Source organism: Lampetra planeri, chromosome 1 (assembly GCF_965212315.1).
Source record: "Lampetra planeri chromosome 1, kcLamPlan1.2.h2, whole genome shotgun sequence".
Classification (NCBI taxonomy): domain Eukaryota; kingdom Metazoa; phylum Chordata; class Hyperoartia; order Petromyzontiformes; family Petromyzontidae; genus Lampetra; species Lampetra planeri.
In genome coordinates, this window is record NC_136107.1 from 36931728 (window position 1) to 36944503 (window position 12776).

Here is a 12776-nt window from a genome sequence, read left to right on the forward strand (position 1 = left end):
TAGAAGGGAAGTAATACAATAATATATTATTTTATTATGTTTCATTTTATTATTTTATTACTTCCCTTCTACGTGACTTTACCGAAAGAACCAAAAAGATGAATCCCTGCAGTCACGAAAGCTTTAAATCGAAATTTAAATCGTGTGAAGACTTGGTGGCGGTGGCGGCCGTGATTTGTCATATCCAAATTCCCTTTTATAAGCAACGTAAAATCTATACATATTTGATCATTGGTCATGTGGTTTCACCCCGTTTACATTGAATCATTTTGAATGCCTCACCTGACTCAAGCGGTTATCCAACACCCTGGGTCTCCCATCACCACATCCCTGGCCTCACTTTACTGGCGTGCGGAATACGAGAGTTTCTGCCGCTCTCTAAATCTATCTCAGGCATTGCCCGACCCAAATAAAAGTAGCTTTTATCTTGCAGATGCACACCTACTCCGTTCTATTTTTATCCCGCCCCCTTTCGAAATGAGATCGAAGCGTCGTCAATGACGAAACGTGCTTTTAAACCACAATCGATGTCGTCCTCGCAGCACTTGAGTGATATTACCCTTGACAGAACAACAACAACAACACACTCGACACCCATTCACGGGGCGGACACGAGAGGACTATGCCAGAGGGTCCTTGACCGCGATTTTTTGTTAAAATCTAGTTTTTTTTTATAATTGCTCAGCTTCAAACTCGCAGCCTGGCACACAGCCTAGATGTGTATCTCCAAAAGGAGTGCTCTCTTTCTCATAAGCCTTCCTTTGAGTGTCAGTCTCTCGCACGATAATAACCACTGGACACGTAACGAAGCGTGTCAATGGATTAAATACAGATTATGATGCTCAAAATGCACTCGTAAACGTGTTCTTGCAAGAATCAATCAAGGTACATACTATTTATACAAATTATTTACTAATGGAGGGAAATGTATGCATTGAGCGAACACATTTGTACGTGATAGGAAGTAATGACAATGTCATGGCAATACCGGATCATGGCAATTAATTGAATCGCTGGCAAGGTGAATTGTCAAGTGATGGCTTGGTAGTGGTTTAATAATAATAAGCACAAATTACAGTGAGCCTATACTTCACGAATAAGACGAATTCTTAGATCGAGAACTTGGGAGTCTCGGAGTCAAAGCACAACATCCCTTGTAAGCAATCCTGAACAGGTCAGAGTCTGGATAGGTGAGAGTATGGACAGGTGTGAGCCTGAACAGGTGAGCCTGAGCAGGTGTATGCCTGAAGATGTGAGCTTGAACAGGTGAGCCTGAGAAAATGTGCACCTGAACAAATGAGCCTGATCAGGTGTAAGCCTCAGCAGATTAGCATGAGCAGGCGTTAGCATGAGCAGGCGTTAGCCTGAACAAGTGAGCCTGGGCAGGTATGAACCTGAATAGGTTCATCTTCTTGGTTCTTTCGGTAAAGTCACGTAGAAGGGAAATAATAAAAAAAACATAATAAAATAATTCTCACGACGTTTCGGCCACAACGCAAGCAGCCGTCTTCAGGTGAAGAACAGCTGTCTTTCCGACAGACCTGTTCTTCACCTGTCTTTCTGACAGACGTGTTCTTCACCTGAGGACGACTGCTTGCGTTTTGGCCGAAACGTCGTGAGAATTATTTTATTATGTTTTATTTTTATTATTTTATTATATCCCTTCTACGTGACTTTACCGAAAGAACCAAGAAGATGAATCCCTGCAGTCACGAAAGCTTTAAATCGAAACTGAACAGGTTAGCCTGAGCAAAGGTGTACCTGAACAGATGAGTCTGAGCAGGTGTGAGCCTGAACAGGTGAACCTGAATCCGATGTGAACCTCAGCAGATTAGCATGAGCAGGCGTTAGCCTGAAGAGGTGAGCCTGGGCAGGTGTTTAACCTGAACGGATGAGCCTGAACAGGTGAGCCGTGAGCTGCTACCTCAAGTGGATGGTGCTTGGATGATGCATGAGTGCAGTGGGAGAGTTCTCGATTTCTCTCTAGCTGCACCAGTTCTAGAGAAATACCACTCAGCCAGAATAGTTCTGGTTTTGGATTCACCCTCCTTGATTCAATGTTTTTTTTCATGATGCAGACTCCCTTTGTAATTTAATGAAAGCGTTTTTCTTCAAAGTGGTGAATCTAGCAGCCTCTAGTGGCTGAAGGAGTCAAGTTCATCCATTACTTGCAAAATGTTATTAAAAATACGTAGTCTGACACGATGCGATGAATATACTGAGATTAAAAATAGACATGAATCAATAGCTTAATAGTTCCACCCATAGTAACAGAAACAAATAGCACAAGCGCCCAGCACCCAAAACGCGCCCAACTATAGTTAGAACCCTGAATAGTGCTCGTTAAACACATCATTTCCATTCACCAATCCATACCATCTTATTTCTACAATGCACAGTTTGTACAATCTCCTGGAGACGGAGATGCCACAGGTTCTTCACGTTCTGCAGATGTAGATGCAACTGCTTCTTCATGTTTTGTAGATGTAGATGCCACCACCCCCATCTATTGCGCGGCGTTTGAGCTTAGGATTCTCGATCCGAATAGCTGCAACTGAACATACGGACCAGGTATGTTCGTATCTCTGGGAGTTCGTAAGTCGAATGTGACATGTCGTTGGCCGCTTGGCATTACAGGGCGTTGGGCCTATGCTCAGTAAAGCGATGAAAATTATCAACAAAAATCTAACTGCAAGGTGGCCAGGAGACGCAAGTGCAGGACATGGGTTATGATCCCATGTGTGGAGAACGCTGATTTGTTATACCCTTGCAGGGCCTTGATATGTGTTGCTTTCACTGGGTCATCTAGTTACCATTCACATGTCAAATACTATACCAGGCAGACGTCGCATAGGGAGACCCCGTAGAATGCTTATTCGTTATAGCACGGGCAGATAGGCCGTAGGCTTCTACTTTCCTCTGTATGCTCAAGGAGTAAAATGTTACTAATGTTTTTGTTTGATTTAAATCGCTTGCGAGTGAGAACACGTGGCAACGTTGGCCGAGAAAACCCACCCGCCGCCATATTTGTTTACATTCGCTCAGCCAATGAGAGCGGCGCACGCTCTGAGCCAATCAGCAACCCCCACCACCGCACCCCACGATTCGATTATCGCGATTCTTGGTCAAAATTACATTTAAATATTTTTTTACAAATATTTTTTCCCTAATATTATTTCCGTAAAATATAGTGCGTTTAATTGAAATAATTAAAATAACTCGCCCATGATACGTCCAGGTATTTAATGATTAACTCTACGTCCTGTACATCACCGCAGATACACCAGCAGGTGGCAGTCAAGCCATTCCTCATGTGACACAAGAGTTCGGATATCCGATCGTTTAAATAATTCTAATCTACCGAATATAGACGCCTCAGTAATTTTTGCTGGAGCAGTCAACACCTGATGACGGTTGCTTGCGTTGCTTCTCAAACGTCGTGATTTTATTTTATTTGTCTTCATTTTAATTTATTTTATATTTTTTACCTACGTGACTTAACCGGAAAACTTCAAATCTAGAACGAATTATATGACTGGACCAATCGGATAAAGACGAAATTATTTGCAGTGGACGAAGAAGAAGTCACGTAATCTGCTCCCACGTGTGCCGCTGGACGGGAGGTGATGGGGGGGGGCTTCATGACCGCGTCAAGTGGCCGCGGCACGTTGGGCGTGGCTTGTTGGGGGTTTCCAGCCTTCGGGGAGGCAGGATGTTGGGGTGGCCAATATTTTTCAGATAATTGACCACGAAAAATAGTCGCATTTTAATTTGCAATCGGTGAATAGTCTCAATTGACGCCAATCGTCCCTGTTCGAATCCCGTGTAGATCTTAGTCTCTCTTGCGACGGAGTTTGCTGATGGTGTTGATGTTACAGCCGCTGCAAGATGTGTGAGAAATAAAAGTGTTACAATAAATCACACAGCATCGCTGCAGCGGTTCACTCTTCAACGTGTTTATAGTTTTGTCGCCCACATTCTCGCGGCCTGGACGTTCAATATTCAAGTAAAAGCGTGATTTTAAAAAAACGACGGTGAAGACACTTCCAGGATCCAACAACGGTATCAAGAAGCATCGATGCATATGTGAAAACTGATTATTATCGAATTGCATATGTTTTTTTTATATTTTACCGGCAGTTAATGAAATGCGATAGCTATACTAATCACACAGGCTAAACAAGCAGAGGAGACACGCATGCATTTAAATTGCACTGAGACACATAGCAGGAAGGAACGCATGAATCATCGAACAAAAAAGATATCGGAGCCATCACATTGACAATAAAAGACAAGTCAGTTGGACAGGACACAATCGTCGAGATTGGATGATGGGGCTGGTTACGGAATGGCAGCCAAGCAGAAAGAACCTTGCCCAAGAGGGCGACCGCTACGCAGATGGAGCGACGATCAGATCGACTCGTGTACAGCGGCGACTTTGGATTGTGGCAAGCGTTCAATATTCAAGTAAAAGCTTGAGGGATTGCAACTGCGTTGGAAGTCCTTGAGCCAGCAGTTGATGCGCCAGGGACGACGGTGACGATAGTGGAGTCTGCAAACCCGTGAAGCAGTCTGACCCCTTTTGGACCACTCATTGATATGCTAATTTTTTCTAACCCCCCTCCCTCTCTCTGCCTCCGCCCCCCCTCTGTCTATTTAAGGCCACCCCACAGAGACGATCACCCCTCTCTGTCACCTGTGTTGCTCTCGCTATGTATGTATCTTGTGATATCTGTCTGCTAATATGTCTGTCTATAGTTTTCTGGTTAGATATTATGTCGCTATTTCAATATACCTGATGATGATTGCTTGTGTTGCAATCGAAACGTCGTATTCTATTATTTAATTTAATTTATTATTTTATCTTTAGACGTGACTTAACCGAAAGAACCAAATAATAATTCCTGCAGTCACGAAAGTTCTAAAATTAAGATTGACCCTACAGAGTTTAACCCTCCCGTGTGTGGGGGGGGGGGTTCTCGGAGGACTTCGCCTTCCCTAATAACTCATTACAAACACATTCCTGCGGAGGGAGCTGGTAGGCACGTTGGGTTGCTCGGTCAATGGCCAGGGTCAACGGCGGCGTGGTGTATTCCGCAAATATGCCCGACTGTGAGGACGGGCACAAGCCGGCGTGAGTAGATTAAACGTTGAGTTTTATAAGGGCACCACGGGGCGACCAGCCCCTCCCCACCCAGCCCCACCCCTCCCACCCTCCACCCAGCCCCACCCTCCCCACCCAGCCCTTCCCCACCCAGCCCCTCCCCACCCTCCCCACCCAGCCCCTCCCCACCCTCCCCTCCCCACCCAGCCCCACCCTCCCCACCCAGCCCCTTCCCACCCTCCCCTCCCAACCCAGCCCCTCCCTCCCCACCCAGCCCCTCCCTGCACGACGGACGGACGGACACAATAATCCCCTGTGGGCTGGTGTAACCAGGAGGTTCCTACCAGTAAAAGGAAGTGACCCTACATCGCGATAGCACAACCCTCCGTGAGATGAGCCTTGATGTGAATTAATGGCTAATTATGTAAGTCTATGAGGGGCGGGGGTTGTGTGTGGGGGTGGGGGAGAGAATCGATTATCTCAACGTTGTGGAGGAAGCGGGCGAAAGAGGGGTGATAAGCCACATGCCCTGTACCCTTCATGAAAATCCAACTCCACACACACCTACTCGGTTCACTATGTTTTATCTGGCCATTGAACAAAGGCGGTCACCGCATCGCGCGCTTTCAGACGCGATTCTGCGACCGTCTGGAACGCTCTTCCTTCCGATATTAGGAAACCAATGGAGCTACGGGACTTTTCAATCCAAATTAAAAACTAATTTCTTTAAAACTGCTTTTTGTGTTCAGTTTGTCGTCCTTCCCCACACGTCCGATTAGCAAGGTTGGCTACGTACGGTGCGAAAGAAGTCATTCATACATATATCTGCCCCCTCTCCCCAACTCCAATTTAAGAATCTTCCCCGAGCACCTATCTACATGAAGGATGGTGGTAAAGGGTGGGGCAATGCCTTTGCTGACTTTGTGTGTTCGTAACACGTCACACGCAACTACAAAGACAAAGATCCCCCGAATAGCCTGAAACAAATTAGCGAGCACATTTCGAGACCGGCATGGCACGAGAAGGGGCGGTTGGCCAGCGCCACGCCCGGCCGACCTTCTCTCCCTACTCCCTAGAGGCGATGCTTACACACCGCAACAGGTACTCATTTGAGGCTGAGTCGACCTAGGGGATGCCGAGGACCGGTTCAGATAATCGTCACTTGGTGTTGGCCGTGAGCGGGAATCGAACTTGGGTAGCGAGGTTCACAGCGTGGCGCGTTAAACTGCTTTACCACCACCGCATGATCCATACCCCAGCGCACCCTGCCCCTCGCTGTAAGTTTGTTGGGGGTTCTCATCACACGAGGCGGCTCTCCATGGCCAGAGGTCCCCTGATCGCCGCTCGGAGCTTCGCCCAGAAGAGGTCCTTCCCGGCGGCATCCTCGGGCCAGCTGATGTACGTCTTGTCGCCGATGATCTTGCGCATGCGGTGGTAGGTGGAGAGCTTGTAGTCGGGGATGTCCTCCAGAAAGACCATGATGACCACGTCCTTGTGCTCGTCGAAGAGGCGGTAGGCGGCCATCTGGATCTCCCACGAACACCACTCGCTCTCCAGGTAGCTGTGGCTGATCACGCAGACGGTCTTGCGGCTCCTGTAGATGGCGTCCACGATGTTGTCCACGATGTACTTGCCCAGTGCGAAGTCGCGGTGGTGCAGGCACAGCTTGCAGAACGGGGGCCCCTCCTGCTCCAGCCGCGGCACCAGCTCGGCCATGACCCAGTCCTCGTCGCGGGAGTTGTAGGAGATGAAGGCGTCGTAGTCGTAGGCGCGCGCGTCCTCGTCACGACGCCGGTACTCGCGGAACCAGGCGCGGAACATGTAGTAGCCGTAGCGGATGTGCCAGTGCGCCTTCACGAACACGAGCGGGCACGCCGTGAGCAGCGAGAAGAAGGGCAGCGTGAGCACGAACATGACCCTGCCCCACTTCTCGTAGCACACGGAGGCGTCGAAGTCGACGAAGAGACGGGACGAGTTGCCCGCCGCGCCGTTGTCGCCGGAGCACGAGACGCCGTAGAGGCCGACCACCTGCACGTCGCTGCTCCGCGACCAGTTCTTGAACCACGCGTTATCGCACGTGCACTGCAGGGGGTTAGAGGTCACGTCCAGGTAGCGCAGCTCCTTCATGGGTGCGATCACGTCCTCGATCATGGCCCTCATTCCGTTGTCGCCCAGGTAGAGGACGCGCATGTTGCTCTGATTCTGGAACTGTTTTTTGTTCAGGAAGTTGATGCCGATGTTGCCCAGGTCCAGAGTCCCGAGCCGTGTGAGTTTCTGGAACATGTTCGCATTCATGTTCTGCAGGCCGCTACACACGTCTTGCATGCCCAGGTATTTTAGGTTCACCAGTTCGTCGAATGGCAGCGTGTTGTGGAAGGAGATCTTGTTCCCTGCCAGGTAAAGGTACTTGAGCGATCGTAGACCCTTGAAGAGATCGATGGGGATGCTCTGCAGTCCGTACGGCTGCTGGGCGCTCAGCTTGAGCGTGGTGAGGTTGGTGAGGTTCACGAATGGAGAGTTGCTCTGGCAGCGATATTTGTATGAAATGCTGTTTCGGACCAAGTCGAGGTTATGGAGCGAGTGCAGCCCATTGAACATATGCGAATTAATTATCCTGAGGAAGTTCCCATCAATGTAGAGATTCCTCAGACGATGCAGTCCGGACATTGCGTTTTGTTTCAACGAAGAGATGCGGTTTCCACCCAGATCCAAAATCTTAAGATGTTTCAGAAACGTGAAGGTGAGCGGGAAGATCGTGGTTACCTTATTGTTCCTCATGTTGAGGGTTTCCAAGTTTTCCAGACCGTGGAAGAATTGTTTTCTGATGTTTGTGATGAGGTTGTTGTCCAGACGGAGATACACAAGTCTGGCGAGGCCTGCGAAGGCCGTGAAGTTGATGGTCGCGATCGTGTTGAAGTTTAGGGCAAGAGAGAGCAGATTCGGGGCGTGGATTAGCGCGTGTCCGTCCAGATGCGTGATCCTGTTGTAGGTGAGGGCCAGGGTCTCGAGCTGAGAGAGATTGGCACACCGCAGAGTATTCGCGTTGCTGTTCCAGCAAGACTCGAGCGAAGTGAGGTGGTTGTGCTGCACGGTCAGATCGCGCAGCCTGCTGGAACCGTTGACCAGTTCGTATTTCCCCATCGACTTGAGGTTGTTGATCGAGAGGTCAAGACTCGCGAGCTCGCGGCACCAGGTGAAGGCGTCCGTGAACGCGCGTATGTCGTTTGAGAGCAGCGTGAGGGTGCTCACTCGCCGTCCCAAGGTCGAGTTGCAAAGCGATTGCAAACTCCTCGTGCTGCTCAGCCCCGCGCTGGTCATGTGTAGCGTCGTGGGAGACAGAGAGCGCAGCTGCTTGAAGGCGCCGCTGCTGAGATTGTTTGCTCCCAAGAACACCTCCTCGACTCTGCTCAGTTTGAGTGCCGCCAGGCCCGATGCGTCCGTCAGGTTGTTGCGGGACATGTCGAGGAAAGCGACGTTCGCGAAGAAGTCACCGGGCAGCGCGATTCTGTGGACGCCGCACCCGGCGATGTGAAGGCTCCTGACGCTCCCAGGGAGCCTGATGCTCGCCCGCCTCACGCTGAGCACTGCGAAGTTGTTCCCGTCGAGGTCGAGAGAGCGCAGGCTCGGCAGCACGGACACGGCTTCCACGACGCGAGAGAAGTCCCAGAGGGAGTTCTCCATCAGGCTCACGTTCACAAGTTGTCGCAGCGGTCGAAACGGCTCGGGCGCGACCTTCAGCGTGTTCCCAGCGAGCAGGAGCTCGAGCAGACCTTCTGCACCTTTGAAGGCGTCCGCTTCCAGGTAGGCGATGTCGTTCCCCGTGAGGTTGAGGCTGCGCAGACCCTTGAGCCCTTCGAAGGCACCCGGCTGGATGCTGCGGATGCGGTTCCTGTCGAGCCGCAGGTTCACGAGCCGACTCAGATTCTTGAAGCCGCCCGACGTGAGCTGAGCGATCTCGTTGCGGGACAGGTTTAGGGTCTGTGGGCTCCCGTGGAGGTCAGCGATTGCGTCCCGCGCGTCCGTGATGCGCGCGTCCACGCACGCCACGGACGTCTCGAACCTGGCGTCCTGAATGCACTTCCGAAGGAAGAAGCCGAGCGTCGCGGGGGGAGCCACGAGACCCAGAGACGCGAGGAGCAACGCGGCCGGGAGACTCTGCCACGACACGAGCCTCGCCATGGCGCGAGAGGAGAGGGCGGCTGTCTGGGAGTGGGAGCGAGCGCAGGGAAGCGAGGGGTCTCCCTCCGAAATGAAGCGCAACTCGTTCCCCCCTCCCCCGCCGACGCCTCTCTTGCGATACCAACACACGCGCTCACGCACAGAGACCCCCGTGAAGTCTCGATAGACTGTGGGAGCAAGTGCGGATAGCGAGCACCTATGAAGGGCGTAATTGCACACGAGGTTGTGGGTGGCCAACACCACAACCGGCCGCCTTTGTCTCCCGAGTGGCGATGGTTACCAGGTACTCATTTGAAGCCGAGTCGATACATGCACGCGTTCACACACGCAACACACGGGCTCTCACTTTCACTCCACTGATTTGCACGCGCACGCTCACACTCGTACCCGACAGCATCTCGCCCACACGATATCACGCGCACGCACGTGTGCACATACACGCACGCACGCACACACACACACGCACACAAGTGCACACACACACGCACACACACGCGCACACACACGCCAACCTGCTATGTCACGCGCGTACGCCAATGTGTAAACGTGCACCACGCCGGAGCGCACTCCACACGCACGAATCCGCCTGGCACACGCGTCGGCATTCGCCAGTACAGATCGCACCTTTAATGGAGACGCGCAAACGAACAGGCACACCGTCTGTGCCACAAGCGCACACTGCCACTGATCGAGCTCGCAGAGAGCCACACGCTCACCGACAAAGACAAATATCTCCCGTATAGCCTTAACAGATTGTTGGGGCATGTGCTGTTAGCGAGCACCTATGAAGGCCGCCACGGCACACGAGGGGGCGGGTGGCCAGCACTACGCCCTGCCGCCTTTGTCTCCCTTGTGTCGATGTTTACGCACCACGCCAGGTAGTGGCCGTGAGCGGGAATCGAACTCGTGTCGCCGGGTTTGTAGCGCAGCGCGCTAACCGCTACACCACCGCTCCTCACTACACACACGCACACACGCGCGTGTCACTCGCACACGCGCATTTCTCCGTGCGCATCAACATAAACGACTGGGAGTTCCAGTTTCGTTGTTTGTAAAGTTAAAGGAGAAGCTGCGGGCATGTAGAGTTTGGGAGTGGGACATAAAAAAAAGTTTACAAGTATATTTTGAGTTCTTTGAAAAATTGCAGAAGACAACACTGCCGGATTAATAATCATATTTCCGCACATCTTTCACCATTCCTCGTCATCCAGCGATGCCACACAAGCGAGATGGGATCTCCCTTTGAAGTGACCGTTCTCCGGGGCGTTGTTCCCTTCTTCGACTGACAATTCAGCACCCGACTCGTCAGTCTGGCCGTGCGCGATGCGTCCTGCCCAAGTCCGCTTCATCTTCCCGTTCATAAAGAGTCGATACGATAACCTCTGCGACTCTCGTTTGGTAACCTGTTCCACGTGTTCCTCTTTCTCTAAGCACGCGTCTCGACACGGTTTTTTTCCTCGAATCTCCCAACTTTTGTACAGTGCTCGAAAGGTGCCCGCAAAGAGTCTGTGTTCGATGCTGTTTGCAGCATCGAATAAAACACTGTAGTAACATGATAACAAATGCATGTTAATAGCTTTTAATAGCTTTTGTTGAATTCGGTAAAAAAATATATAAACCCCTTCAAAATTCCAAGAGCCGCAATGCACTCGAATAGGAGACGGTAGTTCTGGCGACCCGGGTTCGATTCCCTCTCACGGCCAACACCAGTGACGATGATCTGAACCGGTCATGGGCCTCCCCTAGGTCGACTCAGCCTAAAAAAAGTACCCGGTGCGATGTGTGAACATCGCCACTAGGGAGACAAAGGCGGGCGGCCGTGGTGTTGGCCACACACCCCTTGTGTGCCATGCCGGCCTTTATAGGCGCTCGCTAACAGCACTTGCCCCTACAGTGTGTTAAGGCTATACGGGGGATCTTTGTCTTTGTGGTTCCCCAATAAACAACAATCACGGAGTTGTCCTTAAAGAGCCGACCCCCCCTGGGTCTACACGGAAACCACGGGGGGGGGGGAAGATGTAAGTCGCAAGAAGAAGGTGACTCGATCCACGTATTTTACAGGTAGGAACCCACTGGTTCCACCAGCCCACAAGGGATTATTGTGTCCGTCCGTCGTGCAAGGGGGGCTGGGTGGGGAGAGAGAGGCTGGGTGGGGACGGGCTGGGTGGAGAGGGGCTGGGTGGGGGTGGGAGGGGTGGGGCTGGGTGGGGAGGGGCTGGTCACCCCGTGGTGCCCTTATAAAACGCAACGTTTAACTTACTCACGCCGGCTTGTGCCCGCCCTCACAGTCGGGCATATTTGCGGAATACACCACGCCGCCGTTGACCCTGGCCATTGACCGAGCAACCCAACGTTCCTACCAGCTCCCTCCGCAGGAATGTGTATTGTCCCGTGGTTTTGGCTTCCACCAAACAAAGAAATGCTGCGAGCTCTCTCATGGTGGCGAGGAATCTTTTTGATCCGCTTCTGTTTCGTTTGTGGGCCGTTAAATACCTCGCTTGTTAGTTGTTGAGATATTTCCTGCAGTATTGATGATGTTTTCGTCTTTGTGGTCGCTGTTGCTGCTGTGCTCACGCACCACAACAACCTGGAAACTGGCTACACGGGGTCATGATCCGTGTAACAAATAAAATAAACTTAATATCGGCAAGTCCACCGGTGGGGATGAAGACGTCCACACACCGCGTTTGACTTCAGAGGACTGCTCACTGCACTGATCAGTGGTGATGGTGAATCCAAAGACAGATCGTGATACAATTCGCCACTGGGGTTAGCCATGGCAGGGGATCCTTTGAACTTGGGTTTCTAAACACAGTGCGCTAACCTAACCACTGCGCCACCGCTCCCCCCTCCCAATAATAACCACCACACGCAACCAACCATTGGACATTCAAAAACAAGCCACAGCGGTGCAATTGTGACCGTGGAACTCAACCTATGGACCATATAGTGAACCACTTCAGTCTGAGCTCCGTCAACGGAGGAGGTGGAGGAGTAGCAAGACGACACGATGTCTCTCCTGAAGCCCCCCTCTCGTCGGTGGCCAGCAGCATTTCTCACGATGCCGCCACCGCACGCAAAAGGAGTAGCACCAGAAACCACCGCACGTTGCAATTTGTGTCCGCATTTAAACGCAGCGGGTGGAAGTCGGAATGGGGAAGCGCGGCGCGGGGTGTATTTTTAAAAATGCCGAAACTAGCGGCGTTGCACATCTGTGCGCGGGAGTAGAGAGAGATAGGAGGGGGCGTGGGGTCGTCTCTGCATGAACGTGAAGTCTGAGAGCGGCAATCCAATATCCCCAGGTCCGCCTGTTATTTAACGGCGGTTTAAGCGAGCAATCACGACAACGCTAGCACAGATCCAAGATAGAGCGGTGTTTTTGGGTTATAGCGCGTGAATATAAATGTGTCGTTAAATCCGCCACCACCCGAAACAGCCAACTAGTAAGGGTTGTCACGTAAACAAAACGTGCCAATTCATTTCGAGTTCAGCG

General features: G+C 51.5%; 1 protein-coding gene across 1 annotated transcript; it reads right to left on the reverse strand.

Annotated features, from left to right (window-relative positions):
- Positions 1 to 5386: 5386 nt before the first annotated feature.
- On the reverse strand, positions 5387 to 11131 carry LOC144721929 (uncharacterized). Its single transcript, XM_078599891.1, has one exon. The coding sequence runs from the start codon at positions 9281 to 9283 to the stop codon at positions 6404 to 6406; it is 2880 nt and encodes a 959-aa protein (XP_078456017.1). The 5' UTR covers positions 9284 to 11131; the 3' UTR covers positions 5387 to 6403.
- Positions 11132 to 12776: the final 1645 nt, after the last annotated feature.